At 39.4% G+C, this 20,567-nt stretch overlaps 1 protein-coding gene across 3 annotated transcripts in view; it reads right to left on the reverse strand.

The window, feature by feature from the left end:
- Nucleotides 1-4,304: 4,304 nt before the first annotated feature.
- LGR4 (leucine rich repeat containing G protein-coupled receptor 4) overlaps nucleotides 4,305-20,567 on the reverse strand; it is a 75,711-nt gene continuing 59,448 nt past the window's right edge. Inside the window, exons 7-19 of one of the 3 annotated variants that reach the window (XR_010440635.1) lie at nucleotides 19,683-19,751; nucleotides 19,041-19,112; nucleotides 18,883-18,954; nucleotides 18,166-18,234; nucleotides 17,540-17,611; nucleotides 16,377-16,442; nucleotides 15,703-15,774; nucleotides 14,825-14,896; nucleotides 14,007-14,132; nucleotides 12,130-12,251; nucleotides 11,508-11,582; nucleotides 6,949-8,554; nucleotides 4,305-5,066 (exon numbers count right to left, since the gene is read on the reverse strand). Coding sequence is in view for 2 of the 3 variants with exons in the window: in XM_064715565.1 (XP_064571635.1) it covers nucleotides 7,278-8,554; nucleotides 11,508-11,582; nucleotides 12,130-12,251; nucleotides 14,007-14,132; nucleotides 14,825-14,896; nucleotides 15,703-15,774; nucleotides 16,377-16,442; nucleotides 17,540-17,611; nucleotides 18,166-18,234; nucleotides 18,883-18,954; nucleotides 19,041-19,112; nucleotides 19,683-19,751 (2,164 nt within the window). In the remaining variant the exon portion in view is untranslated. Of the gene's footprint in view, nucleotides 5,067-5,612; nucleotides 8,555-11,507; nucleotides 11,583-12,129; nucleotides 12,252-14,006; nucleotides 14,133-14,824; nucleotides 14,897-15,702; nucleotides 15,775-16,376; nucleotides 16,443-17,539; nucleotides 17,612-18,165; nucleotides 18,235-18,882; nucleotides 18,955-19,040; nucleotides 19,113-19,682; nucleotides 19,752-20,567 lie in introns of those variants that run through there. The other 2 variants (XM_064715566.1, XM_064715565.1) reach the window with 2 other exon arrangements.

Genomic DNA, 20,567 nt, shown 5'->3' on the forward strand with positions numbered 1-20,567 from the left:
GAGTAAATTTGCTGTGGCTGACTAAGCAGAAGCATTACTGATATTCACATGAGATACAGAAGTTTGAAAATTAGTGTAAATTTGGCTGCTGTATTAATTGTTCTTGTGGGGACTCTTCAGGTGAATTTAACAAGAAATGTATTTTTAATTGGACAGGCAAGTTGAAAAATAGGAAATAGTATTGGAAATGCTTTGTCTTAATCAGGAAAATCAATTGTGATATCTGAGGCAATTGACTTGCCATAACAATTGAATTTCAGGAGCTGAATGATATAAAAAGGTTGTCAAATCTATACACCCATTACCACCACCAAAAATGAGTGCTGTGAGGGAGGAGACATCTCAATGCCATCATTAACAGTCCTAAAAGATGCGTAAAATTATCATATTGGAAAATTTTAAGACGGGATGTTTGATTGGGCTGCAGACCGACAGGCACCCAAATCTGTAATTTCTCTGCCAAACAGGCTGCATCCCTGCTGTCTCACAGGAGCACTTCTCAATCCCTCTTGCTCTTTGGAACCCTTCACTTCCACACAAAACCTTACTAAAATGGTAGTAGAAAAACATTTGGCCAAACAATGTGTGGTCTGAGCAAGACAAAGCTCAGTGTGCATAAGACAACTGCTGAGGCCAAAACCAGGACCACAGGAACCAGGACCACAGGGACCAGGAACACAGCCACAGACTCGGAGGGAGAGGCAGAGGTGGAAGGGATTTGGGATTTACCCCTTCAGCTGTGGAGCTTCTGAATTTGGCTTACCATTTCACAAGGAACTGCACTTTTAACAGGCTGGAGAAATAACATTATGGGTCCTGTAAGAAAAGAACACGTTATTGCATTGCTGATAATCATACAGAACTGTTTTCTAGCAAGCTGAAAAACACAAAAAAAGGCCTGAATACATCTCTGATCTAACCCCCAGAATACTGAATACATCACTATGCACCAAACTGATGTGCATGATGCTTAAATAACTCCATCCAGCTGTGGCAGATTGTTGATTGCTATTTTATGATTATCATCAAATAATTAAGTATGATTAGCCAAAGTATCTCACAAACAAATTATACCCGTTGAAATAATTTGATGATTCAAGTATTGCAGACAATAGAACATGACTAGAATCTAAATTTCATGCCAAGTTACAACAAGAAGAATATTTGAAATTGGTCTGAATTCTTAGGATACAAGTTACACAATCCAATGCCTCAGGTTTGTTCAACACACACCACCTGTGGTTTTACAGGCACTTTTGTATGTATATGTGCTGCATTCAGCTGAGAAATAAAAGTTGTTCATTCCGTGGCTACCCAAGCACTGTGAGCAAAGCTCCATGTCATGGCAAGCAGGAAAACCTCAGCTGTTTCAACAGCCTGCAGACCAAGGTAATTTTAAAACATCTCAGGAAGGTCTGAAAACCTTCCCTGACCTTAAAGCCCATTCACAGTGAAGAGTGGCAACAATCATAAATGAACAGGAAAAATGAAAAGCCCGCTGTTGTCTCAGTGAATTGACGAATTGTGGAACTCACTGCACTGGGCATCTCTCAGTTCCAATGGAGACCTACATCACCTGGAATGGCCAGAAACTCTGAAATGGATGTCTCAAGGAGAGGCAGCAGCAACTTTGCCAAACACAAGCATTTCAGCTTGTCAATTCCCTTCCAATCCTGTTATACAGAATATGAGAATTTCTCAGGATGCCAGAGCAGGCATTTGGGAAAATAGCTTATATTAACATAAAAAACCTTAGCATTGGGACAAGCTAGTGGAGTTTATGCACTGAGAGTGCCCATAGGGAGGGTGGCAAAAGCCAGTTCACCCTTTGGGGAATTAAAGCATTGCTGCTGGAATGGCAGAAGCACTCCAGCTTGAAGAGATGAGAAAACATAATATTGTTACTATCCCACTTACCATTGTGCCCAGCTTGTCAAGCCAGCTCCACAGCCACTGTGCCCTAGTTAACACAGGAAAGGTATGAGCCCAAACAATGTATTTTGGTTAAAAAGCATTGAAACAACAATCCTGCAGGTTCACTACACAACTTCTATGGCCACAGAAGGACTGACAAGATAAATGGCATGCTGCAAGGATGGCAAATCCCCAGTTCTGTGAACTGAATGCCAGAAGCAGCTGCCCTGGCAAGAATTACATGCCAACACTGCTAAAACTCACAGGCAAAATCAAACTGCCACAATGAAGCACAGAAATTGCCACAAACAACTGAATGAAGTGAATAAATACACACACACCCCCCCCCATGGTTGATACCAGTGTGCAAAATCATCGTAATTTTTCACTACAGAAACTACAAAAACTACATTCAGTCTTTCACTGCTAGCTCACTGTCACAGACTATAGAATAAGCACTTAGAGCTATCTAGCAACAGTGAGAAAATTCAGAGTAAAAATAGCATGTGTTCACAGATCTATACTTTCTGTCTGCATGCTCATGCCAATCAGTGTGTCTGAACAACCAAATGCTTGTGACAGATTTCTCAAAGTATTCCCCAATAGCCACCCACAGTATTTAAAAAAGCATTTTACACATAAAATATCAAGAAAGCAAATTCTTATGTAACAGACGTAGAAAAGATTTATATTCTAGACACAAATCAACTACTCTGAATCACTAAGCACTTTGATTTGCCAACTCTTTTTTATGAAATCGTTCCATTTTAGAAATTGGACTGTAATCTGATGAAGTCAGTCTCTGAAAACACTAGAGCCAGCAGAAGGAAACTTCTCAGTTCAACTTGATGAACACTAGCCAGGTTTAATGAAAAGAAGGGGATCAGATTGCTTGTAGATATCATGTCTAATTCCCCACTAGACATTAAGGAACACATAAGCATAAAAATAATCAAAAGGGAAAAAAAAGCTTGAAGAAAATACTTTTACTTGCAACCTTGAAGAGCAGAAAATTTGAACCAAATATAGTTGAATTTAAATCCCCTTAAGTCTTGAGATTTTCCAGCATAAGGAAAAATACTGTGGCAGGCACAGGAGCAAGGGAGAAAGCTACTTGGCTCACCCTCCATGTCAGAGCTCAAGAACATTGCCTGAACTTGTGTGCTGGCTATTTTTGTGCCTGGATGTGTAGTTCTGCTTGATTAGAGGCTGTGAAACCTGAGAGGTCCTGGATTGCTTCACTTTCCTTCATGGTATGATATATTTTCTTCCTTGCGGTGCACTGCACACATGGCCAGTCCCAGCCCAGGTTCTGCTGCCTGCAGATGTGGAAGGCTCTGCTTTAGAGGGACAGGGCCTCCAGATGGGAATTCCTTTTCTCTGGGGGAATGTGCAAGGGCTCTATGCAACACATTTAGGTTAAAATCACATCTTTGTGAATCACCAGCAGGATTCCCACTCAACCCAGCTGTTTTATGCTAGCTGGAGACCACAGCCCTCCTGCTTTTGAACAGCCTTCACTTCTTTAGCTAGAAAATAGTTCTGCATAAAGTCTTTCTCTCTTTTAAAAAGCATCAGCTACTAACAGATTTAGTTGCTCATTTTTGGGCTGGAATTTTCAGAACACAGGTTATGCTTTTGTTACTGGAAACCAGTGAGGCACTTCATATTTTGTTACCCTCCAATCAAAATTAATTCCCTATAGCAAACACCACAGTATTGCTTATGGAAAACCTTCATTGTTACTTTATACTGGAGTATGAAATATGTCCATTCACCTTCCAAGTTCTTACAGAAAACAGCAATCTGTACAGTGATACATTATCCCATTTCACTTCCTCACTTATGGAATCATCTTCAATTGAACCCAAGTGTTAAATCAGACTCTACAGTACAAGATGTGAAAGGTGATATTGAAAAAAAACTCCTAAAAAAATTAACTTGTGCTAACAGTAAAAGATCAAAAGCATTTATGTAATTAAAAATTGAGAGCACATATAAAACAAACTGTGCATTGTGCTTTTAATTAAAAATATTACCCTGTAAATTGAAACTGAAGGCTTAAAAATAGTAATCAAAGTGAAAAGAATTACTGAAGTATCTTTTTGTAAGATTGAAATTTCTGAGTAAATTCATAAACAAACAGGAAATTCTACAGGAAAGAAACTTTAAAAGGCAAAAGGCATCTAGGTCAAAAAGTTGCAAAGCAGATGCATTATTTTTATAAGAGAATGAAAAAGCTCAATCTCAAAACAAAGAGCTCTCACCAGCATATTGCCACAGAGCAAGCTAATAGCCATCTCTAAGAAATTACTCTTAATGGAGGTAAAATAAGGAATACCTTTGGCAATTTTATTTATGACCAGCTCCTTGCAAAAAGGTGCTTCCTCCCAAGAGCAGAAGGAAGAAAAACAACAACAAAATGCTCTCCTTGCCCTGTGTTTTTCATTTAGTCAACAGCAAAGCCTTTTTGACTTCTAATCCCAGCACTGGAGCTCAGTATAGCAGCTGTGGAGAGGTCCAGAGGCAAGATGTGTGCCACTGCTGTAAGAACAGTTTCAGCTAGCTTTAGACTCTAGAAAACCACAGGAGTTATTTTCTGTGGGCACTCCAGAAGGGTGTCACTTGTTTCAGTCTGAAAACTGAAATTACGAAGCTCTACGTACCTGAAGAGACTGCTGAGGTGACAGCTCAGAAAGCCACTGGTCACAAAAATGCCACAGGCTGCTAACACAGAACAGCTTTAAGGCAAGCTGTCCCCATGTGTTTGACATTGCTTTTGGAGCAGCAGCAAGTTCCCAGTGGATGAGAGCACCTGAGCACTGTGCCCTGGGCTGGGAGCAGCTTCCCCAGCAAAGACACAAAGAAAGTTGACGGTTGTTATCTGGATTCTCCTGTGGCCATTGTCCATGGGTGTCACACATGAGGTCACGCTGAGAGAGGCAGGTCTGCAGCACTGCTCCTGAACAGCCTGGCTCCAGGAGCTCCTCTCATATTCCTTCCCCTCCAGCAGCTGCAAGGCACTGGGCCGACTGCATTAAAGAGTTCATTGTAGGGTAAGTGAACTCCAAAAACATCCTGAGATACAGCGAAATACCAGAGCTTCAAATGCATCACATCACCTTTGTACACAGCACGGCAGCAAAGGTTTGCTTGCAGAACAGAAGAAATAAATCCACAGGTAAGAACATGGAAAACACAACAGGCTCCCCACTGATTAGAAATGGCAGCTGACATTTACAGTCCTTTTTGAGAAGCATTCTTATTGCCTCTGACACGTTGGCCAACAGAGGGAACGTGGGACAAGCTGTGTCTCTTATACAGTGATGGCTCAAAAAACCCCCACAGTTTTCAACATTAAACAGTATAAATATGAAAATTATAATCTGTATGATTATTCAAAACATACTAAAAACATTTCCACTCAAACACAATACACAACACCTTTAATCAAGAGATTGCTTCATAAGAGGCCTAATACTTCATTTAAGGTTTTTAACCTTTTGCATGCCAAGAGTCATCATTATTCTGAAATCAGATCCACTTGTAAATTGGCAACTTTCTTGCTTTTCTGGCAGTTCTTTCCTGAAACTTTCACTACACGTAGCCAAGAGCAGATGAGACATTATTTATGCTCAGTAACTCTACATGTGCACTGTTTTCAGCTTTAACTTTTGAAAAACAAAGATAAATAACCATAGGTATTCATGTACCCTTTATTTGCTTTAGTGTAACATTCCATGCTAATTGAAGACGTAATATTCATGAGTGTAAATATAAGAATTAACAACCCTTGGATGGTTTTCTTCCCTTTTTACACTTGAATATTTTGGCTTAAAAAATTAACAGCATACAGTAAATATTCCTCCCATACTTTGTACAAACTACATGATTTTGATATACAAGGATCCTGTTTTTATTATAGTGACAATATACAACCACATCTATTTACAATGAAAAAAGTACATAAACCACATTTTAAACATTCTGCTACTGGCAGCCACTATTGTTTAGGAGGTAGCTTTAATTAACAAAATGAACTGAAGCCACATTTCCCATCATGGGTTCTATCAAATAACTTACAATACAAAGATAAAAATTCATTGTATGAACAGTATGTACAGTTTAATTCTCAAAACAGCAATCTAGCTTTAGATCTTAACAATAATTTCTCCAGAGTAACTGGGATGGCAGTGGATTTACTCTTGATCTAATGTATTGTCCAAAAACCTTACATAATTACTTAATCATGCATTATTAAATTTGTATTGATCATATTGTAAATATAAAAAATTGATCGCTGGTTGTACTTAAATCACTTGGGTCTCAGAACTTTAATGCTTTAAAAAGATTGCACTGATTTAGGTGTAAATCAGTGACTTTGCACAGTGTACTTCACTGTCAGTAAAGTATATTGGAAAAATGCTTCTTTTTCAGTGCCAAATTGCATTGCATTTTCCCTCCATTTCCTGAAATCTCAGCCTGTCATAGGTATTCCTGGAGTGCTGTGACACTGAGCAGGCTGCAGAGCACTGGCAGACACGAGCTGTGTGCAGGGGCAGCTCTGCTGTCAGCCTGCACCCCTCACTGCTGCCAGTGCTGCCACTCAACTCCTAATACTGAACAAACGTGTGTGGTTCACCTGAAGTGATGCGCCATCACTGGCAAAATGTGTTTCACCCTACTGTTCCTGACAGCTGTTAATATTCTGATTCCAATAAATCTACAGAATATTGGATTACAAGTACTTTACTGCAACAAACTTTTTTTTTTTTTAAATTGAACATTAGCTAAAATACAAAACAAACACAGTATTCTGATATTGCTGTCACAGTTACATATGGGAGAATTAATCCCTTTTTTGGCCCTGCAATAAAATGCATCCTGAGATTCAATGCTGAATATACTATACAAAGCTAGCAATAGATTTTTTTGCTTAATTATAGAAAAGTCACATTAAAAAATAATTTCTATAATATTAAACAGCTGTCCTTTATATTGTGCTTTGTCGGGGGGGGAAAAAAAAGAACTTACCTCACCACCAGAAGAAGCAAAAGTATGACTGCAATATGTTGTGGAAACACATTATTAGCATGTAAAAACTGTATAAAAGAAACAACTATTTTGTGAAAAGAGTAAAAATATTGGGTAACAATTTTGGTTTACCAATTATTTACAGTCAGGGCAATCGATTTATTTTTTTTTAAAAAATGTATGGCTCAAGAAGTTACCGCCCACTTCCCTTCTTTACAAATGACACTAAATAATTCCAAAAGTGCTTCCTGCTTGAAAGGTCAAAACAGGCGACAGTCTGCCAAACACGATAACTCTTTTATTGGAACAGCTGAGGGCAGAGAGCCTTGTCAGTCTTTGATCCTGGGGATGTTGTAGGCGTAGCGCACCAGGGGGAAGCCCCTGCTTTGGTAGAAGCAGGCGCGGCCGCAGGCCTGCACTTGGTCCGAGCTGTCCGACACGAAGGAGTCGTCCTCGTCCGCGTAGTCCGAGTGCGCCGACTGCGTGCCACAGTCCGACCAGGAGCCCTCCTGCCTGGGGCACGGCGCCACGGCCAGTGCCGGACAGCTCTGTGACTTCATTAAATGTTTGCAGGGCACGGGCTTGGAGAGCAGGAGCGACTCGCAGCACTCGCACAGAGCCACGTTGCCGCCCTGCAGGTGCGAGTAAATGCCGCAGTCGTAGTAGAAGTCCTGCGCCACGTCCCCCTGGGCACCCGCGGCGATGGCCACTGCCCCGCTCCTCCTGCTCAGCTGGCGCCTCAGCACCTTCCAGTCTTCCTTGAACTTGGGGTTGAAGAACACGTAGAGGACCGGGTTCAGGCAAGCAGGCAGTGGGAAAAATATCAAAGTGACAGACTTCATGATTTCGGGGCTGATAGAAATGGCCGTGATCAGCGGTGCGAAGGAGAAGAAGGCAACAGGACAGAAGAAGATGCAGTTGGTGAAGATTAGCCAAGCCACATGCTTAATGGTGCTGGACTGGGAGTTCTCGGAGAGATCCTCCTTCTCCAAGTTGCAGTAGAGTTTAGTGTAGATAACAGCCATCAGCAAAAACGCTAGGGAATTCAGCAGCACCAGAGTTACTGTGAAACCTAACAAAGGTGTTTCTCCAGTGGGGAAGGGCAAGCAAAGGGGTGATGCTGAGTACTCTGCTTTATAAAAAAGCGGTAAGCAGCCCGCTACCAGAGCGCACAGGAAAGCAAAAAATGCTGCGATTTGAAATTGTTTTTGGCGGTTGCTTTTCCCCTTTTTAATAAACTCCTTTGCAGACAAGCTCCGTTCAACAGCTGCCAACATCAGGAAAAAAATGGCACTTTCTGATGAAAAAACTGCAAGAAACCCAGCAATTCTGCAACCACTGCCAGTCTCCCACCATATGCCAAATTCAGCAAATCTTCCCCAAGATACAGCATCCAAGAAAGTTAGAATACCAGTATAGACTCCCATAAATAAGTTAGAGACAGAAATCAGGCTTATGAACAGTTTGGAAGATGGCAATGTAGTACAGGATGCAAATATTGTTAACATGACAAGCAGGTTGAAGAACAAAGCAACCAAAAAAATAAACCAGACAGTAAGGCGAATCATCCAGCTGCCCAATAAATATTCACAAGGCTTAAAAGCACCTAGAAGAAAACAAAAAACAAACAGAAGGACAACCAATTTAGGAAAAGATTCTGCCTTAATAAGCAAGATTTTGAGAAGGTCTTAAAAGTGAACTCCTCATTAATTCATGAATAGAATACACAGCTGAACTGCTGAATAGGTCAGCTGAAAGCAAACTATTCTGCTGGAGTTATTTACTAATTAATTATGCCTGAAATAATAATTACTGCAGTGAATGGTCACTTGAGAACATTTTGTATAAACAAGCCAGCTAAACAAACTTAATTACCAATTCAAAATAGCTTTTATTAGTGTGACCTAAATACTTTTTTATTTTATGTAGATTTCTTACTTTATGGAAAAGGATGGCAAAAAATACAAAAGTCAATGTCCACAATCCCCTTGTAAGGGAGAAGAATTTTTTAGAAAGAACATGTTCTCTCAAAAAATTATTCACAGACATGCCTTCTGGAGTAACTTTTGGTGACAAGGAAACATCTGTAGAACAGCAGACAAATTCAATTTAAGCAGCTTTAATAGGGACAGGAATTTACCACAAGCCCTGTCCCCCAGCCTCACCACTGAAGGGCACTGTGAGCTTGAAAAGTTATATGAAAAAATTATTTTTTTCTTCTTTTTCACCACTTAAAACAGCTTACATAATAAAAAAGCCCAACAAACAAAATAAAGGAGACAAGACAAGGAACAAAGGTCACTATTACTGCATACTCTTCTAATTCCCCTAACTGCCATTTATTCCATAGGAAAATCCTACTGATTTTAAGTAACAATTAGAAGAATTTAACCTCTCCTATATCCCCCTTAGGCACTTCTAATAGTACTAAGAACAGTAGCTCAGGATCCCTCCCTGCAGCTGAGGAGCACTCGGGGAGCAAATGAAAAATGCCAGCCTGCAGAGGCTGGAGCCTCTGAGCTGGAGTCAGCCTGTGACTGAGGGCTGGCTCTGTGCTGCACTGCCTTTCCTCCAGGCAGGGGAAAGGTAAGGACAGCCCATCCCTGGTGTGGGCAGGAACAGAACTGCCAAGAATGATTCAATGGCAGTGCAAAAATCTCCCAAGGCCTAAAGCAACTTCCAGAAATTAATGAACTGACAAGCCAAAAAAAAAAAAAAATCTTTTTGTTTAAATGGTCAAGCTTCATTTTTGGGCAGAAAATAATGAAGCCCCCTGGATTATCAGAAAATCAGGAGTAAAACCCCTTTTTAGCAGGTACTCCCAAGTAAAACATCAATTAACCTTACAATGCATTTGTGTGACACGACACTACCTGCTATGCTGATCTACTTAAAAATAAAAACAACTTCCTGCTTATGAAATTTTAAAATATCAATTCTGTGCTTCCAAAAATCAATTTGAAGCCATTTTTCTAGTAGTTGTACTTGAGACAAATAAAATCCACTACCCTTTCCTGCCTTTCTCCCAAATCCTTTGGGTTAAATGTTTTACCCTCCTCTCACACTGATATTCCCAGCCCATGCTGGGATGGGACAAAAATTCACTTTTGGAAGGATGTTTCAGCAAACTTGAGCTCCTTGAGCACCATTGCTCAGCAATCCATTCTTTAGGCAAGGTGCAAAGTGCATCTCCAGGCTGAGCAGTGATTCAGAACTGACGTGGTGGGTGGAGTATCCTATGAGCAGATGGCAGCATGGCATAGAAACTTGTTAGTATGAGAGGGACGGGTGAAAAACAAGGCAAACAGTGAACTTGTGGAACAAGCTCTTTCTTCTAGACCTACTACAGCATTTCTGGCATGGACAAAAAGAATGAGCTAAAGACTTCCAAAATTTAACGATGTAACACACCATCTTAATTCTCATTCTGTAAACAGGAGATCAAAAGCAAATAAGCACCTTTAACAAATTAACTTTTAGATTATGTACAATTACATTAATATATTTGACTTTCTGACTACAGGTTTTTTTTTGGCTGTGATCAAGAAATCCTTATGGTATTCTGGATACTAAAGGCAGAGCTAGCTCAGAAGATAAACAGATTTTCGTAACATAAAATAGTAGTTAGGAGAAGAGAAAGAAGTAAGACTTGGAAAGCTCCTGCTCACCCAGGAGTAACTTCATTGGAAGCATAGCGTATCTGTGTGTTCCTGTTTATGCAGACAAAAGGGTACAGGAGGTAGGGAAGGAAACCTCTGGAGAGGCAAAGGCAAAAAAAGCAAGAAAGCAAGAGGCACCACAGCAAGTGCTTCAGGAGCTGAGGGGAACCGTGTACAGAAATTGGCAGTCTGAGTAAAAGAAACAGAAAGGCAGAAACAAAGCTGCCTAGAATGAAAATATTCATTGCAAGATCAAAGACTTGCAACACTCCTGGACTGTTCAAGCCTGACTTAGAGTAAATCTGGTATGCCAGTAAGACTGTTCACTGAACAAGTGTCTTGAGCAGTTTAAGATGCTGCTGCCTGCTCCAGCCCTCTGCTCACAGTTAATGCACCTACAGCAGGGCTGGGGAACAGATCACATGGCTGCTCCTCATTCTCTCTCCTGGAAAGACATCAAGCTTCCTTAAAACCACCAATGATAGACAGCAGTTTGAGTTAAGCTTTTAAAGAGCAGGCTGAACTCTCACTGAAACAGATGAGCATTCACACAGTCTGCTCCAGACAGCTCCTTGGAGAAATAAGGCAGAATTAGGAAGCAGGGCATTAGCAGACTCCAAATATAAGCATTACAGTCTTTGATTATTTTGCTTATGGAAAGAAATTTTGGTATTTTTTCCTAGCACAGCTCTCCAATGAAGGGCTATGTGTCTAAAGCTGAGTCAGATCTTTGTGACTGCTCGTCCAAAACAACACTGACATCTAATCACTGAAAGCACTCGAGAATTTAATCTTCTGTGTACAGAATGACTACCAAGAATCAAAGATCTAATTCACACAACTCTCTGCGTAACACCATGCCTGAAGTTCAGTGTGGCTAAAGCACATGAGGAGATTTACCTGTTGCTGGTGTACAGTGAATAATAGTCTGTCCCAATTCCTCATTTTTCTCATTTCTTAGAATATCTGCATTAGCTGTAAAAGTGAAAAACATGTTAGTTGTAGGAAGAAAACTAAGTGAAATGGCAGTGCAGCTGCCTAGGATGGAAGTAGTTCACTGACACCTGAGCCTTGTAATAAGTGAAGTGGTTCTGGTTTGCCACATAAGGTCAAGATGCTCAGTGCAGAAATTTCTGCTCACAAGGCTTCGTAACCAGGCAAAGAAAAGAAGGATCTGTGGAGCCTGAAGTAGTCAGGGGAAGGACAAGTTCTATCTGAATAGAAAGGCTGAAACACTGAGAACAATAAAACCATGACAGAAGCAATATCTGCAGTTTGACTTTTTTTAAAAATTACTATTTTTTCAGACAGGCAAGTCTTGCAGTGTCCAGCATATCTTTCATGTGTTTGGAAGAAACATGGCACTGTTGATTTGAAAGCAATTGCTAAGCACTTTCAGAGACCTCTTCTGTATCCCTATAAAGACTTATATTTTTCCTATTCCCTTATTCAAAGGTAACACACACTGCTATTCTAGTCAGGTACAAAACAATACTGCTGGTTAAGTACATGAAACATTTACCCGTCTCATGATCCATCAAGGCACCTTGATCTTGGTGACTGGAATCTTCAGCATTGGAGTTTAGATAAGAATCACAACCCCAAAATGCACAGCACTGATAAGCATAAGGTACAGAGAGTGACCTGAAATACAGGCAGGACAAGGAAGACCATTAAACTTTGTAACCAAAGTTAAGACTACCACCTATTAAAAATATTTTAGTAGCACACTTCAGTGCTAAACTCAAATCTTCCTTTTTCTCACAGTGGCTGATAAAAGCTGTTTCAAATTGGTATAAGCATTTCTAATGAACTCTTGCACTGAGATAAAGGACAGGTGATGTATACAAGTGAGAAGTACAAAAATGATGATATTTAGCTCTCTACTATTCTTTCTACTCCATATACAAACCAAATTCTGATCAGGGTTAGTTTGTGGCATTGCTGTAAAAATTACAGTGAATCCTAATTAAGTAAGGTAATTAAAGAATAACTGTTTTGTAAGAAAGTTAATTCCCAGATGACCACAACCTTGTGTTACATCTTTCCTTCTCACTCTTCGTTCTGTGATATCAAAAAAAGATTTCTAATTTTTGTGTGTTTGGCAGAAATGGTACATACTGTTATTCTGGCAGAGAAGAAGTACATCTTCACACAGAGTTCTATAAACAATGAGGGAATAGCAGACCAGAATCTAATTTTTTTCACTCAGGACTACAATATCAACTATCCTCAATTATCTTCTTGAAAATATTTAGGAGGAACATCAGACTGCTTCTCCTAAATGTGCAGAAAGATCTTTGTGAGATGGAAAACAGTTCATCACTGTCTGATTCATCTCCCATAGAAATCAATTACAGGTTTCCATTTGAATGGTTATTTTTATTCTTATCATTTGCCTCCTAGAAAATATATATAAAGCATGGTGATTGTGTGATCAGACACCTGCCTGTCTGCTCCTGTTTTCCTCACTGTGAAAGACAGATGTACTCAGTTCAGTAACAAATGGAAATCTACCCAAAGCACTACTCTCAAACCAGATGACATCTTGCCTGAAAAGTGGTGGAGGATATTAAAAAACCCCAGGAAAATTATCTGTAACTGGCTTGTACACCAGAGCAGTCAAATGCTCTGAGAATCTCTGCTGGTCAGAGTGACCCTGAGATGTTTTAGAAAGTCTGTCTTCCCAGCCTGGCGGTCGAAGAAGGAGTCAAAATGCTTCAGTTCTCATTCTCAAGGTTGTTTATTGTTTCTTGCCTATAAAATTATTTCTCCTGTCCTGCCGAGGTCTATTCAGCAAGTCAGACAGAGGCACTCTGCCCAGCTCAAAAGGCAGTGTTGTCTTTTTATACTAAAAACTACATGTACACTATTTGCAATAACTTCCCAATACCTATCACCTATGTTAGACAGTGAGCTTCTACCTTAAACCAATCTAAAAATGCCAAGATCACAGCAGAAGGTGGAGGCCAAGAAGAAGAAAGAAGGAGGACAGGACATGCCCAAATTCCTCCATCTTGGGACCCTGACCCCCATTCTAAAAACCCAAAAAAATCTATTTTTCACCCTGTGATAAATTCACTATCATTCTACTTAAACTCTTTTGACTTGTAATTCTTCATTTAAAGGTTGGTAATTGTTTTTTCATGGGTCAAGATCAAGGCACAGGGGTCTTGGGCTCCATGCCAAGGTCTCTGAGCCCCTTGACAAGGTCTCGAGCCCTCCAGGGCAGCCAGAGGAATTTCCTGGGTTCCCACAAGACGCCCTTTCTGCAGAGCAGCACTGAGGCCCTGCAGGACTCAGCACAGACCATTTGCCATGGGCGCTGCACACCCTGGCTCCATTCAGCACACCCTGCTGGGCACTGCAAGCACCCTGGGCTGTTCTTCACCAACGTACCGCAGCTTGGCGAAGTTCTTGGCTGCCAAAGCCTCCTTCAGCTCAGAATTGCCTGTGAGTTTCAGCTGGTTCAGGCCACTCAATCCTTCAGCTGGAACTGAACTGAGCTGGTTGAAACTCAGGTCTCTGGAATGTGAGTATTAACACCATGTTACAAAGTAAGTTTGAAGACCCTCTGGCCCACATTTCATTAAAGTAGGGAAGGGCTTTATCACACCAGGCTGTGGTCCAGAAATGCCTGTCAGCGCACAGGGCACTCTAAGGAAGTGTGCCCTGCGTGCATTCAGCTAGCAGGAGCCCTCTTGATTCACAGATATTAAACAAATGATGAACACATCACGTGGTGGTGTTTGCAGGTCCCCAGCATGAGGGAAGAGATGAGAATCTTGACTCCATGTTTCAGAAGGCTGATTTATTATTTTATGACATTTATTATATTAAAAGAAAATTATATATTAAAACTATACTAAAGAAAGAGAACAAAGGATTTCATCAGAAGGCTAGCAAGCAAAGGAATGGAATGATAATAAAATCTTGTGACTGAACAGGGAGTCCAAGACAGCTGGACTGTGATTGGCCATTAATTAAAAACAACCACATGAGACCAATCAAAGATGCACCTGTTGCATTCCACAGCAGCAGATAATTATTCTTTACATTTCGTTTCTGAGGCCTCTCAGCTTCTCAGGAGAAAAATCTTAATGAAAGCATTTTTCATAAAATATGTCTGATAGCATCACTTTTAAGCTAAAAAGATTTATTAGCTCAGCAGCAGAATGCTAGAGAGAGGAGGTGACTGCACAGAACAGCCTACTTACAGGTTAAGAAGAGCTCCAAGAGTGATGAAAGCTCCCTTGTGGATCTGATGGATCCGATTCCTACTGAGGTCCCTGCAATGAATGCCAAAGGAGATTATTTGGCAGTTTCACCAACTGTAAGAGCCACTGTACTGAGAAAAAAGCTAAGGTGCCAAATACATCATGGCTGTATCAGAAAAGCAGAACATATCCCCTCTCTTCCCATTCAGCCAGGTGCAATAGCAGCCAAATTCCTTGCTAATGCAGCTGTATCCTGCTCCACCTCATCTCCCATTCCTGCTCCCTCTCCCAAGGCAGAGGCTGCCTCTGGCATCACCTATTCCCAGCATGAAGGTGCCAGGATGACGACTTTGGTGCCAACTGCATCTATAGCAGGGCATGTTGGCAGAGGTAGGGGAAGACAACAAAAAAACAAGCAGAGGAGCATCTGGTTTTGCTGCATTTCAAATCCGGCTCCAGCTTCTGCTGGACCACCATGAGTTATAACATTCTTCTTAAAATACTTGTCTATTTCTGAATTGTTCTTGCTGCTAACTTAATACAGCTTGAGTTGTAAGGGGAGAAGATAATTGTTTACTTATAATGTTTCTCCTGAGGAAAATAGATAGCATCTCTCCAACAAATACTACATAATGAACTAATACAGTTACAATGCAAAATATTGGACCACTGAAAAAAATCTCATTCTTTTAGACTTAACATTTATAAAAATATTTTCATAGACTAGAAAAATATAATGGAGAATAGAAGGAACAGGGCTGAAACTGGCTGCTGGCCTTTTGCCATCAACATTCTAACACCAAACCCTGACATCAGTTTACATGGGAATCAAAACCAGGATCTTGTTTTACTCAGCATGCAGCAACATCTGCACTCACAGGACACGAAGGGAGGATAGTCCTTGAAAGGTGTCCTCTGCAATTTCATGGATTTGATTATGCTGTAAGGAACTGCAAAGGGAAGAAGCAGAAACAGAACTTTCTTAGCTGATTTCAAAGGGTAGCTTGGTGTCTGCTAATGGATGGCTTTAGCCTTTACGCATTCCCCCTCCCAGACAGACTGTCAAATGTTTTGCATCAGCTATGTTCATACAACCATGGAGCACTTGTTCCTGGCATCTCTGCCCAATCCCAATTCACAGCTCATTTAATTTAGAAGAAACTTTTAAGTGTGGCCTGAATTACTTCCAAGCTAAAAGTAACACTTTGTGAACCCTAAAGAGTGATACTGAAATTTAAAACAACTCTCCATTCTGCATGGAGTCTTTGGGCATATTCTAACCATTCCATTTATGTGCATAGCAATACTACTATGAAATGCAGGATTAAACTGTGTCTTTCATTACTTTTGTGTCACAGGAATAATTAAGTATTAGATAATTAAGAAAGGCACAAGTGGTTCTCTGTCCAGCAGAGAATTCTCATGAGATCTATCTTTTAATGTCCTTAATTTTTAAAAATTTGGATCAAACATGAAATAAAAACATCTCTAGAGATGTGGTCTCAGAATACTAAAGAGTTTAGAAAAATAAACAACACTTATTTCTACTTACATTTCTTCCAAGGTGTGGCAGCCCTTAAAACTTGGGAGGTCCTTGATATTGTTGTAAGACAAGTCCCTTCAAAACAGAAAATGGGAGAAGAGTGCTTAGTTCAACTCCTTTCTATTTGAAATATCTCATCACTTGTAACTATTAAACAGATTGACAGAAAAATCATCCTGTTAGTACCATTCTGCTGAGAAACCAAGGGTAGTTTAGAGAAAAATCACATAGGATATCACAAGTATGAACTCTACATCTCACTACACACATATCCTAAAAACATTCAGGATATGTTCCCTGAATTCTGAGAGTTATAATCTAAAAAATTTATTCATAACCTGCTTTTTTAGAATAAACTAAGTAAATTGCATGTAAAGCAATTTACAAATTCGGTGCCAATTTTGTTTAGTGTGCTTAAGCAAAGCTAGGAAAGTTCAGAATATTCTGTGAAAGAATGAACTAAAAAAAGACTAGAAACAAGCAAACAACCTTAAAATTTCTATTTGCAAGGTAAATGGCTGGTAAAAAATAAATCCCACCTCATCATTTTTTATCTCCTGTTTTTCTTCTATCAAACAGAATGTATTTTTTCTCCTCCATTTTTCAGGATTTGTTTTTGTTCCACATTTTCCTGCGTGCATCCTTTGCAAACATGGTTTGTTCCCATCCCCTAATGGTTTCCGTAACCAGTCTGGGGTTTTTTGCATTAATTTTAACACATCCTCACTGGTTTTTATGTCTAGCCTTTGCATTGCCATGTTCTTCCTAACTCTTATCTGCATTTCTTTGGTTCCTGATGCTCTCTCCTCTGTTCCTGAACACCAGAAGTTGAAGCTCTGTAACTAAACTCTTCTTTAACATCTGAATGTAGCTGAGTACATTTCTGTTAACAATGAGTGGTGGCACAACAAATTTGAAGATTGGTCTCTGCAGCACCACCTCACATATCTCTCTAACACATGAAAGAAATGCAACATACCCCTAATAAAGGGGACTCTGCTTAAGGAATGTAAGGCATTACATCAAAACAAAAAACAATCAAGAAACCACATTTCCAACTTTGGAAGAACTACTAGGATGAAAAGTTGAAAGCAACACTTTTATTTTAATTTAGATTTAAGTTTCTTTCAAAACATTCTGATGCATGAAGAGAGGCACAATATTATACTTACAAAGTTCGAAGCACCTTTTGCTCTCGGCATAAATTAACAGGAATACTGTTTATCTTGGTTCCTGTAAGGGTTCTGGGGGGGAAAAACCAACAAACCCACACATATAAATGCTTGTTTTATTTATGACAGATGGCATAACAAGGATATATAAGAACAGAATGCTATTGGGATGCTAGATTCACCCACCAAATTTTGTTTGGTTGGTTTGGGATATTTTTGCTTTTGTTTTGTGGGAGGTTTTTTGGTGGTGGTGGTGGTTTTGGGTTTTTTGTTTTAGGTTTGGGTTTTTTTTGTTATTGGGTTTGGTGTTTTTTGGTTTTTGGTTTTTTTTTTTTGTTATGGTGGGGCGGGTTTTTTTGGTTTTTTGAAGAGGACAATTTTTCTGTTTTTCATTTCTGGGAGAGGGGGTTAGTATCAATAGCCTTTTTCATAGGCTTTTCTAAGCTTCCCCTACTAAAAAAAACCCCACTAAATGTCACCCAGGTATCACAGTGAGGAAAACTGTACTGTTACATTTATTGACAGGAAGAGAACATACATGCAGTTGCTCTCCAGATCCACTAATCAGATTTCAATTACTTTTCAAGAGGTAAACCCATGAATTTATTTCTGCAGAAGGCACTTACAAGCTCTCCAGATTTACAGTTCCTGTCAAATTAGGAAACCACTGCACCATGCTGGCACCCCGAATGACCCTGGAAAAAAATCCCCATGAAAATCAGGTGTGAAGTACTATGAAATTGAATTGTGACATTCAGTCTTATTATCAGGTAGATATTTACACCAAGGAGACATTCTAACATTCTTACTGCTTTTAAATTTTATACTTGAATAATTTGTGAAAGGCTGTCTTTTCACTGCTTCTTCTGCTACTCATTTGCTTAATAAATTACTCCTCCACGAATAAAGAATTGCAGTTCATCAAGCTGCAAAGAGTGCTATCAATACACATGAAAAGTGCAGCTTGTAGTTCCAAGTCTCACTGCATTTTGCTTATTCATCAGTCCCAGAAGTGGTATCTTTTAAGAGCATACATGCACTAACCTGCAAAACATTCTCACCATGAACATCCCTGCTCAAAAAACATATTGCAGATTGTTTAACTAAGAATCTGAGCATTTGGCCTTGGGTTATGTATTTTATGAAAGGTAATTAAATAAACAAGTTGTGGAGCATATTTAATAGAGCTTCTTAAGAAACTAGATATTCCCAACAATAACAATATTTATTAGAGCCTACTGAAAAAAAAACCCTCTTATGTAAGAGGGAGCCAGAAAATTTGAGTCCTTAGCCACAGCATTTCATACCTATTTATTGTACAGTATTGTCAAAAAGGTACTTACAGGGAATGCAGATCTGATAGATTCTGAAATGCTGAGTTCCCCACAAAAGACAAAGGATTATCATACAAATGTCTGGGAAATGAAAAACACATTTCAGTGTTTGTTCTTACAGTCACTGTCTGCAAAAGGCTAAAAATAGACAGGTGAAAACTACTTACATCGTTCTCAGAAGGGGGTTTCCTGCAAATGCACCGTCAGGAATTATGGAAATGTAGTTACTGTGAAATCCCCTAAAGATAATAGCAAAGAAAAACACTTAAACATTAGCATTTAAAACTATACTGCCAGCAGATTCAACCAGTAGTCATTTTCATCATACCTACTCAATTCCCAATCCTGCCTTAACAAGGATTGCAACAGGACTAAGTCCATCTGCAGGAATAATTTTAATGATTTCTGTCTACTGCACAGCAGCTAAGCTGAAAATATTTCATTAGAAAGGAATTATTTTGACCCAACATGATGCTGTACTTTCACTTTTCCCACTCATCTCTTAAGGAGGGCACAAGGAAAATGTGCATCATCAATGAGCACCTAGCCTGGAGGCCAAAACCCTCTCCTGATCCAGACCTATGCTAATGCTTCTCCTGCTTATGTAACTCCAAAATCATTTTCAACAATGCCCTCTGCAAATGATGATTATATTTTCTTTTAATTATAACCTCACTTAGCATAACTTAACCTAATTTAGGCTCCTGCACAATGAGTCAAGCATTCTTAAATCCAGGAATTTTTTTTCCCTTTTTATTTATGAACAGGAGAAAGAAAACCAGTAAAAAGGGAGAGTAAGTAATACTCACAACTCCTTTAGACTTGGAAGTGATTTTATGGCTTCAGGGAACTCTACCATGTTATTATAATTTAAATCCCTACAAGAAATAAAGCAAGAACATTATAAAATTTTTAACAGTAGCCATCAATTGTCAAAATAATTTTTGTTTAAGACAGTCCAACAAAAGAAAAAAGTTCTCAGAACACCTTTAACTAGACCATAGAATAACTTCAATTTAGATTTAATCTTCTGATGTTTTACATATTTTATAACCAGCTAATAAATCAGGTAAGATATTTAATATTACCCAGAGGATTATTCATATTAAGTCATATAATATTTCCTTACAGCAAAGCTCCGTATTTTTCAATACCTCATAGATTTTTCTTCAGCAGAACTTACACAGAAATGAACTATGATTTCAAAGGTTTTTTTTTAAAAGTAGATACAAATTACTACTCTTTATTATCATCTGACTAAGAATACCTTTTGTTAAGGCTTTATAAAACAAACAGTAAATAAACCATTATGTAAAAGCAGATCTTGCATCCAAACCTAAACAAATACTGACTAGAAGCAGAGAAGAACCTCATGACCGATTGGTGATGAAGATCTATTGAATTCTCAGTTAAGCTGTCACTGTTCCAGCAGTAATGTCAGGACCTCTGCAAAAGGGATTCCTTATAATGGAATAAATATGTATATTTATTCCATTATACATATATTTATTCCTTATAATGGAATAAATAATGGCAAAGCCATTTTCAGAGTCCTGTGTCAGCTGTATCTATTTACCCAGCACGTCATTGCTCAATTGAGGGTGAGAGAGATGAAGTAAGCAGCATATCTGGACTCCTCCCAGATCCTCATGTTAACAGAGCTTGTCACTGGCGTGCCCTTGCCCTCCCTCATA

The sequence above is a fragment of the Zonotrichia leucophrys genome, chromosome 5, assembly GCF_028769735.1.
Source record: "Zonotrichia leucophrys gambelii isolate GWCS_2022_RI chromosome 5, RI_Zleu_2.0, whole genome shotgun sequence".
Taxonomy (NCBI): domain Eukaryota; kingdom Metazoa; phylum Chordata; class Aves; order Passeriformes; family Passerellidae; genus Zonotrichia; species Zonotrichia leucophrys.